Source organism: Guillardia theta (genome assembly GCF_000315625.1).
Source record: "Guillardia theta CCMP2712 unplaced genomic scaffold GUITHscaffold_4, whole genome shotgun sequence".
Lineage (NCBI taxonomy): Eukaryota > Cryptophyceae > Pyrenomonadales > Geminigeraceae > Guillardia > Guillardia theta.
In genome coordinates this window covers 67,386-78,683 of record NW_005434670.1, presented here as the reverse complement: position 1 = coordinate 78,683, position 11,298 = coordinate 67,386, and the positions used below count along the sequence as shown (strand labels likewise).

General features: G+C 56.8%; 4 protein-coding genes across 4 annotated transcripts in view; 2 read left to right on the top strand and 2 right to left on the bottom strand.

Annotated features, from left to right (window-relative positions):
• The window catches only part of GUITHDRAFT_41061 (hypothetical protein), a gene marked incomplete at both ends in the record, with an annotated part of 7,886 nt that extends 7,425 nt beyond the window's left edge, over positions 1-461 (top strand). The window contains 2 exons of the mRNA XM_005840846.1: positions 47-121; positions 354-461. Of these exons, the coding sequence (XP_005840903.1) occupies positions 47-121; positions 354-461 (183 nt within the window). The remainder of the gene's footprint in view (positions 1-46; positions 122-353) is intronic.
• Positions 462-977: 516 nt separating this feature from the next.
• GUITHDRAFT_132362 (hypothetical protein) lies at positions 978-6,008 on the bottom strand (the record flags this gene model as incomplete). The annotated part of the gene is made up of 15 exons (XM_005840845.1): positions 978-1,127; positions 1,424-1,456; positions 1,488-1,757; positions 1,805-1,978; positions 2,128-2,307; positions 2,397-2,451; positions 2,554-2,889; positions 3,011-4,083; positions 4,277-4,555; positions 4,596-4,769; positions 4,899-5,021; positions 5,127-5,290; positions 5,337-5,486; positions 5,685-5,759; positions 5,921-6,008. The coding sequence occupies 15 exons, from the start codon at positions 6,006-6,008 to the stop codon at positions 978-980; spliced, it is 3,324 nt and encodes a 1,107-aa protein (XP_005840902.1).
• A 1,942-nt stretch (positions 6,009-7,950) lies between these two features.
• Positions 7,951-9,301, top strand: GUITHDRAFT_160742 (hypothetical protein; the record flags this gene model as incomplete). The annotated part of the gene is made up of 8 exons (XM_005840844.1): positions 7,951-8,171; positions 8,216-8,309; positions 8,359-8,486; positions 8,535-8,626; positions 8,698-8,831; positions 8,880-9,054; positions 9,101-9,172; positions 9,215-9,301. The coding sequence occupies exons 3-8, from the start codon at positions 8,390-8,392 to the stop codon at positions 9,299-9,301; spliced, it is 657 nt and encodes a 218-aa protein (XP_005840901.1). The 5' UTR covers positions 7,951-8,171; positions 8,216-8,309; positions 8,359-8,389.
• Positions 9,302-9,365: 64 nt separating this feature from the next.
• On the bottom strand, positions 9,366-10,714 carry GUITHDRAFT_100168 (hypothetical protein; the record flags this gene model as incomplete). Its single annotated transcript, XM_005840843.1, has 2 exons — positions 9,366-9,900; positions 10,035-10,714. The coding sequence occupies 2 exons, from the start codon at positions 10,712-10,714 to the stop codon at positions 9,366-9,368; spliced, it is 1,215 nt and encodes a 404-aa protein (XP_005840900.1).
• Positions 10,715-11,298: the final 584 nt, after the last annotated feature.

Here is an 11,298-nt window from a genome sequence, read left to right as displayed (position 1 = left end):
CTCCTCCTCCTCCTCCTCCTCTGCCCCGTCGCTGACTTTTCCCCAGTATGTTGAAAACCCTGAGGAGCTTTGGAGCTTCTGGCTCTCGTACCTCCCGCTCGAGGGAGATGTCGCCGAGTCGGTGAGAGACAGACGGCAAAAAATAACTGCCATGCCTTGCCTGCCCTCCCTGCCTGCCTTGCCTGCCCTCCCTCTCCGCCCTGCCTGTCAGCCCGCCCGCCCGCTCTGCCTCCTTCTCCCTTCCCCCCTTTCCCTCCCTCCTCCCTCCCTCCTCTAAGCAACGTTCTCTTTTTGTTTTCAATGCTCGTCCTCTGCTTCTTCTTCCTTTCTCGCTTCTCACTGTCCTGGTGCAGCTGCTGGTCAACAAGCAGCTCTGCCAGCTCGTCCTCTCAAATCACGCGTGGGTTCTCGGCCGCGACCACAGCAACCTCGGCCGCATCGTCCTCATCTTCTCCAAGGTCAAGTCGCTGGATGCGTCCTCCTCCTCTGGCTGTTGCTGCTCCCCTGCAGCTCTCCTCCTCTTGAACCCCCTGCTGCTGCTGCTGCTGCTGCTGCTGCTGCTGCTTCTGCTGCTGCTGCTGCTGCTGCTGCTGCGTGTCCTCTTGTTCCTCCTGACGGCCCAGCAGATCCTCGAGACAGACCTCGTGGACGAGGAAGTGACGGACAGGATCCGCGAGATTCTCCTTCACCTCAATCAGGCGGCACCGGATCGCATGCAGGTCTTCTGCCAGGGGGTGCCACATGCTGGGCTCGAGAAGCTCCAGCGCTGCATGGCGGCGGCGGCGGCGGGAGGGAGCAAGCCAGGAGGAGATGCCAAGAGCCGGTGAGGCTCCTTACCCCCTCGCCACGAGAACTAGCGCCTCCCTGACATCAAGCTTGCCGAGAGAGGAGGGAGTAAAAGATGGTTACTTTACACGTTTCCTATGTACAGCAGAGGTCTAGCTGGTGCTTGACCTCAGCTAGAGTCCAGCTGGGGCTCAGCAGCCGATGAGAGCTTCCAGGTGGGCGAGGCAGGCGGCGACTCGTCGAGCCTTCGCCTCCTCCTTCACCTCCTGCGCGAGCTGATGCGAGTGAAGCAGCAGGCTGACGATCCTGCCTCGGCTGCATATCCCCGCCACCTTCCCCAACTGCATCACTCCAGTCAGAGTCTTCGCAAACTATCTTTGCTCTGCTCTGCTCTGCTCTGCTCTGCTCTGCTCTGCTCTGCTTCCCTCTCCTGCACAGTGTCACTTTCGTGTACTCCCACATTTCCTCGTCTCTCCTCTTGCTCCTCGTCTTCTATCCTCTCCTCTGTGTTCCCGTCCTCTCCTTCTCTGATCTTCTCTGTATTTCTCTCGTCCTCGATTCCCCTGCACCCCTGCCACCTTCTCTCTACCATTCAACCTTACTCCTTCGTCTCTCCCTCTCGCCTCTCTCCCCGTACCTCTCTTGCTATCCACGTATAGACGCTCGGGTCCTGCTGTGGCGCATCATCGTCAGCGGCATACCTCGCCCTCCTTTCTCTCCGTCCTCCCCTTCCTCCGTCCTCCCATCCTGACACCTTCCTTTCCTCCTGCCATCCCCCCCCACAACAGCTCCTCCTCTGGCCTCACAAAGCGCTCTCCGTAGTTTTCGCAATCCTGTTCGACGGGGAGGAGAGACGTCGAGATCACGACGAGGTCAGGGCAGAACGCTCGCAGGCAGGGCAGGAGTTTGCTGAGCACGCAGTTCCTCCACACAGTCTCCTGCATCGCCTCCTCCTTCTTGCTCGACTTGTGCTGGAGAGAGACGATCAGAGGTAGCCGGAAGAAGACGGGGGAGGTACCACAAGGTTGAAGGAAGGGCGGACGACGTTGAGGAAGAGATCCTGTCTCCTCTCCTCTTCAGAGGAGGAGGAGATTGAGTCGGGAATGAACACGAGGAGATCTCTCTCCTTCCTCCTGCTCTTCCTCCCAATGAGCTGCCGAACGTGCGCGATAGCAGGAGCATCCTCCTTGCCCTGTTGTGAGACATCACTCCCTCCTCCCTCCTCCCTCCTCCCTCCCCCTCCCCCCTTCCTCCCTCCTCCCTCCTCCCTCCTCCCTCCTCCCCTCCTCCCTCCTCCCTCCTCCCTCCTCCCTCCTCCCTCCTCCCTCCTTGTCTTCTCACATCAAGGTCGATGATCGCCACCTTCGCCACGTCGTGCTTCTCACACGCGTGCAGCACCACCCGCATCGCCGCTGACAGCGAAATGCTCTTCGCCTCCTTCTCGCTCGCCTGCTCATCCTCTTGGGACTGATCTGAGCCAGCAAGCAGGCAGAATGCGTTCCGACTGTTTCCAGTCATGACCTGCGCCTTCACGTCAACTACTTCCTGCTCCATTTCCCTCCATTCCACACTCCCATCTTCCTCCTCTTCCTCTCTCCCCATCTTCTTACCTCGTCCACTGCATGCTGCACTAGCGGAAGCCACTCGGGTGATCCTCTAACATCGCTTGCGTGAGAAAAGCAGCAAGGCAGAGATGGGAAGAGAGAAAAGGAATCGTGAGATAAGGGGAGGTGGGGGGGGGAGAGGCGAGGAGGATGCTGCACTTACGAGGAAGGTTTCGCGCCATGTACTTTGAGCAAGCAGCGACGGCTGAGCGTCTCCGAGGAAGAGATCGAATCCACGAGCTCCTTGACAAGCAGGGATGGCTTGTCGAGCTTTCTGCTAGGGCCTGAGAGAGGGGACGAGAGGACGAGAGTCTTGAGACGAGCATCGTGATCGAAGACAAGATCGAAGATGGAGAGAGCGGCGGCAGGGAGTGGAGACTTCCCGTCTTTTCCTCGGAAAAGGGAGAGGATTTCAACGATCCCAACTCTTTCTTTGTTTCTTGCACGCAGCGACGCACCATGAGCGATTAATGTCCTTACAGCCTCCATACCTCCAAACCTGCACATGCCTCATTCAACCTCCTCCTCCTCCTCCTCCTCCTCCTCTCCTCCGCCATCTCTCCTCTCCTCCGCCTTCTTTCCTCTCCTCCGACCCCTCTTCCATGCTCTTGTGGCCCTACCTGGCTGCCAGCAGGAAAGGAGTGTCGCTGCTCAAGCTCGTCGGCTGGTCCACGTTGGACTTGCGTGCGATCAATCGCTCTATCACTTCCGCGTGTCCTGCAATGGCAGCCCAGTGGATCGCCCGATAACCGCCCGAGTCAACCAGGTCGATGTCAGCATCGTGCAGCAGCAGCTCCCCCGTGATTTCCGTCGCCTTCTTCCCATCCTTGAGCATGCATGCGCACATGAGCGGGGTGAAGCCCTTCCTCGACTCCGCCGACACCCTCAGCTTGCTGCTCGTCACCGCCAGCTTCTCCTGCCGCACGTTGTCGCTGCTCTCAATGCCATGCGCGAAGTACTGCACAACCACAAGGTCTGGCTCCTCTCTCGATGTGATGGAGCCCTTTCTCCAGCTCTTGTTTACAAGAATCTCAACGGAGGCAGAGGGCATGAAGTTGTAGTGCTCGATCGCTACGTCTTCCTCATCGTCGGCAGCCTCGTTGATTTTCTTCCTCCCTTCCTTGGTTTCCAGCATCGCCTTCACACCCTCCAGATCTCCTGCCCTCACCGCGTCGTAGAGGCTCCCGCTCCCGCTCCCGTACACCGAGCGAGGCGTCTTGATCCCCGCCAGCTCAAACCCTTCCTCCAGGTTCCCCACTGGCACCTCCAGTGAGAGCCCGAGGTGCTTCCCCACGCCGGCGAGTCGGGGGTTGAGGCTGGGAGATCGAATGACGAGGTTGAGGTCGTAGGAGGGCTCAGGGATCACTAGCGTCGCCTTCCTTGGGCTGCTGCTGCTCTCCCCCAGCCATCGCCCCTCGTCTCGAGGTGAAGACTTCGGGGTGATGGAGTGCAAGTTTGCAGCCGCCTGAGCTGCGAGCGAATGCTTCGGTTGCTTGCTGGAGGACTGCAGCTTGCTCACTAGGTTCACTGGCTCCAACCCCCCCTTGTTCGCCGCCTCCTCCTCCTGCCCCCAGGGCTCTGCCGATTGTCGTCGAGGAGATTCCGGGGATGAGACCGAGTTGAAGAGGGAGAGGAGCGCTGCAGCCCCGTCTCTTCCTCCAGGAGACAGCGGCGACCCTGGAGTCTGCAAGGCCTGCATGCAAGTCAAAGAGAGCCAAACAAGGGAGGAGACGAACAACAAAAGAGGAGGGGGGAGAGGAGAAGAAAAGAAGAAGAATGGACGAGGACAAGAACGAGGACGAGAAGAGAGAAAAGAGAGGACAACGAGGAGGTCAAGGACCAGGACAAGGACTGGGAGGAAGAGGAGGACTATGTGAATGAAGCACCTGAATGCGGCTGTTCCTCGGGGAAGTTTCTCCTTTTGATGCCAAGTCGATCGACACGCTCGAGTGAGAGGTCGCAACGTTCCCGCGCGCCTCGTCTCCGCGAGAGCGATGGTGGAGCACAGAGGACGGCACGGGAGGAGAGCGACGTCGAGAGGAGGAGACCGGAGCAACATCTTCGTGGTGGTGGTCGTGTGAGGACGAGAGCTCGTCTTTGGAATTGGATCTGTTCTTTGCGTTGAAGAAAATGTAGTTCCTCGCCCCATCTCCCTCCAGGTCCTCCTGCGATAAATCAGCCCATGAGGCAGCAAGGCAGCACGACCTTCACTGTCCGACCCAGGAGATGCTCCTCGATCAGCCTTGCAGGCGCCAGCGCTCCCGCGTGTCCTCGCAGGATGGGGCAGGTGATTTCTGTTTGTGCGTCGCGAATGACCTCGCGAATCTCCTTCACTGCTCGCGTCTTCGCTTGCTTTCTCAGCCTGTCGGCCACTGCCGCCTGTAATGCGTGATAAGTGGGGAGGGACCAACAGCGACGGATGGGAGGGCAGGCGAAGGAGGAGCGAGCGAGGAAGGGAGGAGGTGAGCTTGACGATACAGCAGGTTCACTTCTGACTGCTGCTTTCACCTGCGTCGGATCAAGAGACTTGGAGTTGTAGGCGATGGCCATGGAGAGCTGGCGGGCGAGCACGACAAAGGGAGCAGGTCGTTGGTCCGGATGGGCGGTGACATACTCTCCGACAGCTCTTGCCTTGCAATACAAGGCACGGTCATGAACAAATCTCATTGACATGTGTCCATGGGCGATGTGCACATAACAAAGGACACAAGGCAACACAAGCAGTCGATCTCTCACCTCAACCGAATTGCAGACGAAGACTCTCATCTTGATGTCCATCGTCGATCCTCGAACAGAGACTGTTGTGTTCTGCTCCTTTGACACTTTGGTGATGACCTGCTGGAGAACGTCCCAAGTCTTGGGGATCACGGAGCTCTGTTCTAACTTTCCTTCGGCGATGGCTGTCAGCAAACAGTCACAACGAGCTCAAACACCAGGGGCTGACACCTGTAACAAACAAGTGCACGATGAAGTGAGAGTCACACTCGGAATGGATCTCTGAACCATGCTCTCCGTCGTCGGACACGTTAGCCCCAACTTTCCGTCTTTTTGAGGACACAAGGGTCTTCTGAGCGATCGCTGATGGACCAGGAGGAGCTAGATCAGCAGAAAGAGGGAAGAGAGAACAACAACCCGATCCAACAGCAGGAGCATGCCCAAATGGAGTCTCTGCGCCATGAGCACCACCCCTATCACTGTCTTTGTGCGCATGCTCTGACAGACGGCTGCTGCGATCGGGAGTACTCCGTCGACCTTCTGCACGAGGAGCTGTAAGTCCTCCCGCAACACACCAACCTTTCCAACCTCGGAAGTGAATCGCAAACTCCGCCAGCGTGTTTGCTGCGTCGCTACTGTTGGGCTGCCGCGGAGCTGCTTCGGGCCAAGGCAGCTGATCAGTTTTATTGGAGCCGGCAACAGACGAGCAGAGACAGAGACAGAGACAGAGACAGAGACAGCAGATACGCCGAGCAGCAAGAGAGATGGAGACGTGAGGGAGGAGATGGGTGACAGTATGGGCTGGGGCTGGCTACCTTCTTCCCCTGTGGTTGGGTTCTCTTGTTTGGTAGCAAGGTTTCTGTGGCTTTCTCCTACCGCAGGCATCAGCTCACAGATGCGCATGACCCCTCCGCAAAATGGGATGAACATTCATTCTCATTCTCAAGCGATTATCTGCCATCCTCGGCTTCTTTTGGTACCCCCTCTCTCACCGATGACAGACGTTCATTTTTGTAGGTACAACAATTGTTGACCACATCGCAAAGAAAAGGCACAAGAAAGAGAGAAGAGTGCTCAGCAAAGGGAGGCACCGATGAAGAGGGAAGTAGCATCACCTTTAACGGCGTTGTCTTCCTCCCTCCCTCTCTTTCCCGCCTCCTCTCCTGTCCTTCTCCTGCCGCTCCGCATCGGCATAGAACAGAGGAACTGACTCCCTAGGGGGTCTTAGCACATCATCTATCACCCCCTACCTCCCTACGACCTGCCCTGAGCTACTTCACCTGTACCCCACCCCATCCATGATTCAGAGTGCTCCTACCACCCCACCATGTCTCAACCTCCTCGATATCCTTCGCGCCCATGACCCCATGATTGCAAATGTACAATTACGATCAAAGGGGTTGGGGTCCTTGATCGTACCCCTACCATACTTTGGACATAGAAATGAAGGGGTATGTAGTATTTCAATACCCACCCACAGGTCAACTTGCTCTCCAAACGTGGGTGGTGGAAAAGAAAGGAGTATCCTGACCTACCCCACCTCTGTAACCCCACCCTCAAAATAATCTTCACCCACCCCTACCTCGGCCTCCATTCCTCATTTGATTGCTATCTGAGATGCACGGCGGCGGGCGGTACTGCGAGTCGGAACGTGACTCAATGATGACCGTACGGTCACGGTGGCGGCCCACTGAGAGTGACTCTGCGAGTGATCGGGTGACTGTCACCGTCCGTCACCGGGCCCGGCCGGGGGCCCGGATGGCCGCCCGCGAATGATTCAGCATGGCCCTGAAGACCATCATGTAGGGGACTTTGAACTTCCACAACTGATGGCTACTCAGGCGGATGGCATGGGTTAATCCTGGACTTCAGCATGTCACATGTTTTTGACAATGATGGAATACCGGACATCGCTCGGAGCAAACTGCAAGCGGCAGCACAGCGGAAGATCCGAGGGCATCGTAATGCATATGCTCAGCACGTCCCGCAAAAGGCCTTTCTTCCCATCATCGCCAGCACTGATGGCCTCCGTGCAGGACGATGCGTTGCGCTTTCTGTGGTGCCAGGGCTGGCGGATCGCTCGGCGAACAAGGAAACGGCAGCGCTGGATGGTCTCTCGGCCTCGCAAGACGTCTCAGGTGATCCGACTTGCAAACGCATCCGGTCCAGGATCTTTCGTCAGCTCAAGGCGGGCCTCCCTGTCCTACGCTGCCATCATCGCGGGTGCATCCCGGTATGCGTCTCATTCCTTCGGCGGCGGCCACCGCGACATCGCTGGCATGGCGGCGGCGCGGGGGGATTGTCCAGCGCGCAGTTAAGTGAAGGTATCAGTTAAGTTTGGGGGACAGCTGTTGGCAGCCGGGATTGGGTTTGGTTCTCGCCGCCCGTCTTTTCTCTTCTCGCCGTTTAACTTAACTTTGAGTAAAGGTGTGCCAGGAAATTCAGCATTCACACAGTCATGCACGCCGCCTCCCCCGGAGTCCGATCATGATCACGGTTGCGGGCGGCGGCCCGGCCCGAGCCGCGGGCGGGGCGGTTGGCCGGGCAGTCACGGCACTGGACTGATTTTTGACTTATTGTGACTTTGAGGAAAGCCTCGGTTGAAGCACTGCGGCACGTGACGAGTGGACCGGCCTGCTTCGCCGGCGGCCGGGCCGCGGGCCGCGGGCACTGAGTACCGTACGGGCGGCCCGGACAGGGCCCGGGCCGACCTTCCGGGCCCGCCTGCCAGTTCGCCGAAAGAAAGATCGAAATTCTCATGGCGGCTGGAGGGCGGGGAGCCAAGAGAGGGCGGAGCTCAAGCGCTCGATGCAACTAGCGGGGTTGAGTTGAGGAGACAGAGAATGGTGAGATGTGAAAGAACATGCTGCAACAAGAGACCGATTGCTCTCTCTCGCGGCTCTCATGCGATAAATGGAAAACTTTTTGCGCTAGCGGTGGCGACTGTTGTGTGGTTGCCGTGCCCGCGCGTTTCTGGTTTCTTCCCCTCGAGGTTTCTCAGGCCAAGAGGCTTTGGAGAACGATCTGTCACTCTCTTCGATAAGCGCGGCTCGTCATATCGCACATGTAACAGTTCGCCACAAACGCTCTCTGCCTCATATTGGTTCTAGGTGCTCCTCGATGCCTTGCAGACGCTGACGGAGATGAAACCCTGACAACATTTTCTCATCACAACAACCGCACAGTCGACTGGAGGCGCCTCAGGTGACTTCCTCCCTCTCTGCTCCTCATCTTCTTCTTACGCAGACCGCAGAGCGCGACTAGTACAGGAGGAGAAGAAACACATGTTTCGTCCGCTCACATTCAACGAGACGCGTGAAGAAAGTCAAGACTACAAGATCTCTCTCGATGACTTGCCCAAGAATCGATGGAGTCATGAAAGTACTCCCATCATCTTCTCTTTCCTTCCCCTCTCACCCTCCATCTCAGTGACAGCATTGGAACCTGGGTGCCTGTTGTTAGCCACACCCAACGAGTTTCTTTACTTTCAGACCTACCTGCACCGCAGCGTCATCTTCTTGGTAGCTTGTTTGCCCTGCTTCTGCTACCTCTGCTGAAAATTTCCTCTTCCTCTTTCCACCACCTCGATCAGGCGAAGCATGACGAAGGGGGGAGCGCGGGATTTGTACTGGACAAGCCAGCCATGTATGAGATAGGAGCAGTGACAGACAAGCTGCCGGGGTTCGACAAGTGTCCTCTCTACCTCGGAGGAGACGTAGGCTCGGGGTAAGTGCGAGCTGGTGCCGCCGTCAACCCTGACCTTTGGGTCGGCAGCATTCAAGTTTTGCACAGGGTGGAGGAACTGGGATACTCGCACCGCATCATCGACGGTGTAATGATGGGGTTCGATCCCTGGCACGCCAAGGAGCTGCTGGAGCAGAACAAGTGCAAGGAGGACGACTTCAAGTTCTTCTACCGCTACACCCGCTGGGTCAGAGGGCAGCTAGAGGTAGCAAAACGCCATGCTCGCCTGGGAGCTGCTCACTCTATCGCAGGAGGAGGTGAAGGCGGGAAAATGGTTCATCGCAGCCGGCAGCTCAGACCTCATCTTCCGAAAGTCTTCGAAGGTGAGCACCTGTTGTTGTCTTGTGGCAGTGACAGGATGGTAGGAGGGGGCACCTTTGTGGAAGGAGGTGTTGGAGCTGATGGGAGGGAGGTACTCCCTCATCTGCAAAGCTGCTTACAACGAGCTGTAAAGTTACATGCCTGCTGTGATGTAAATAAGTGAAACTTGATTATAAGTGAATGACATCAAAAGCTCTAGCGATATGACTCCTCCTCCTCCTGCTCTTCCTCCTCCTCCCTCCGTACCTCATCCTCGCCTTCCTCTGCTATCTCATCGTCCGAGTGTTCCGACTGTTTCTGGAGCATTCGCTGCTCAAGTAGCCGCTGTTGAGTCAGCCATAAGATTCCGCCCAACCAGCAGTTGATGAAGCGGAGGAGGACGAGGGCCTCGTAATGCAGGCCGGAAGGCAGGAGGGAGAAAGAGAGATTCTCCATGGCAATGAGAGCATGCTGTCTCAGGTTGCACGAGACTCCCATGAAGCTGGCAAAAGAAGCAGCTCGCCGTGCCATCGCAGCGCTATCCCATCGCTCCATCTGTCGCTCTTCAACTGCATGATCCTCCCAGTATTCTCCCTCATCGAATTCCTCCTCCTTGGGTTTCCTCGTCCGAATCGATTTTCTGACCGCGATGAGCAAGTAGCTGACGAGCTCTCCAACCATGCTGATGGTGAAGGACAGAACGAAGAGCTGAGCTCCTCGAAGTATGACACTCTTGGCCCTCTGTTCCCAGCTGATCACAAAGTCAGAGGCAAAACATTCGCACCACCTCCACCCTCGCCCTCTCCTCCCTTTCCTCCTCCATCTATCCTAAACCCTTCTCCTCCTCCGTCTCCCTCCCCTGCTTGTATACATCGTTCACTTTACCTGTATGATCCAGGCAGGAAGGCGGAAGCAGGAACATCCTTGATCGCCCACATCAAGGGGTTCAGTCGTGTCTGCCACTCAGGAGCTCGATCATGCATTCTTGCTGCTGGGTAGAAGATGCACACGACGAGAAAGTCTCCGACGATCTCCAGTAGCAGACTGAGCAGAACTAAGTCTGCTCTCCTCCAGACGCCGCTGCCCAACATCATCACTTGCGCTGAGAGCTTGCTCGTGCAGCCGATGACGATCTCGCAAAGGAGGATGAAGACAAACTTGGCGTTGAGAACCACTCGATCTCGCAGCAGCGGGCTGAGATCGCTTACCCATCTTGCTATTCCTCCTTCTCTCTTGATCTTCACCCATGCTCGCAGCTCGTTGAGCGTTGCTCTGCCATCGCAGAGCGCTTGAAAGATGTCGTGGGGAATCTCTTTCTCTGATATTCTCTGAGCATACAAGTACCGCACGATCTCGCGGGGGAGAGGAGAGGTGGACTGTACGAACAGATACTTGAGGCCATTGAGGATTCTCCCGCCTCCTCGAAGACGAAGACAAGGAGCTGCCCTTCGCTGAGAGCTTCGCAGGACTAGTTGCTCTGGCTCTATCATGATGCCATTGGACGGACTTGGTGCATGGCATAGAAACACCAGGAGCACGAGAGCGAACAAGCAGAGCCTGCACATGTCGTAGAGCGATTTAGGAAGTCAACCAAAAAGAGAAGAACCAACAGGATGGAAACTGAGGTGACAAGTTCCGGTGACTGAAGGAGAAGAGGAGGATATGAGCGAGAAGCAGTGACTGAGAAGGAGAAGAAGAGGGGATGAAATCACTAAAGGAGGAGAGGAGGGGATTAAGCCAATGTAGGAGCGCAGGGGCAGCAGCTGCACGTCAGCCTCGTCTCCTCCTCTCGTCCCCTCCCAACCATGTTGTCATTGGGGGTGGTCGGATCCCGCCTTCAGCCCGTCCAACTCCTCAGGAGCGGCGAACTCCCATCTAACAGATATTTGTTTTTTTTATGTACCCATTTTTTCTGCTATGATCAATGATACTTCGAAGGTGGGTACTGTTAAAATGTTTGAGAGATTTTTTAACGTTCCTCGACTGGATCAAATGAGAAAATATTTCAAGGCGAAACTGGACTCGACAAACATCGGAGGGGGAGGGGGAGGAGGGGGGAGGAGGGGGAGGAGGGGGAGGAGGAGGAGGAGGGGGAGGAGGAGGGGGAGGGGGAGGAGGGGGAGGTGGAGGAAGCAAGATAGAAAGATAC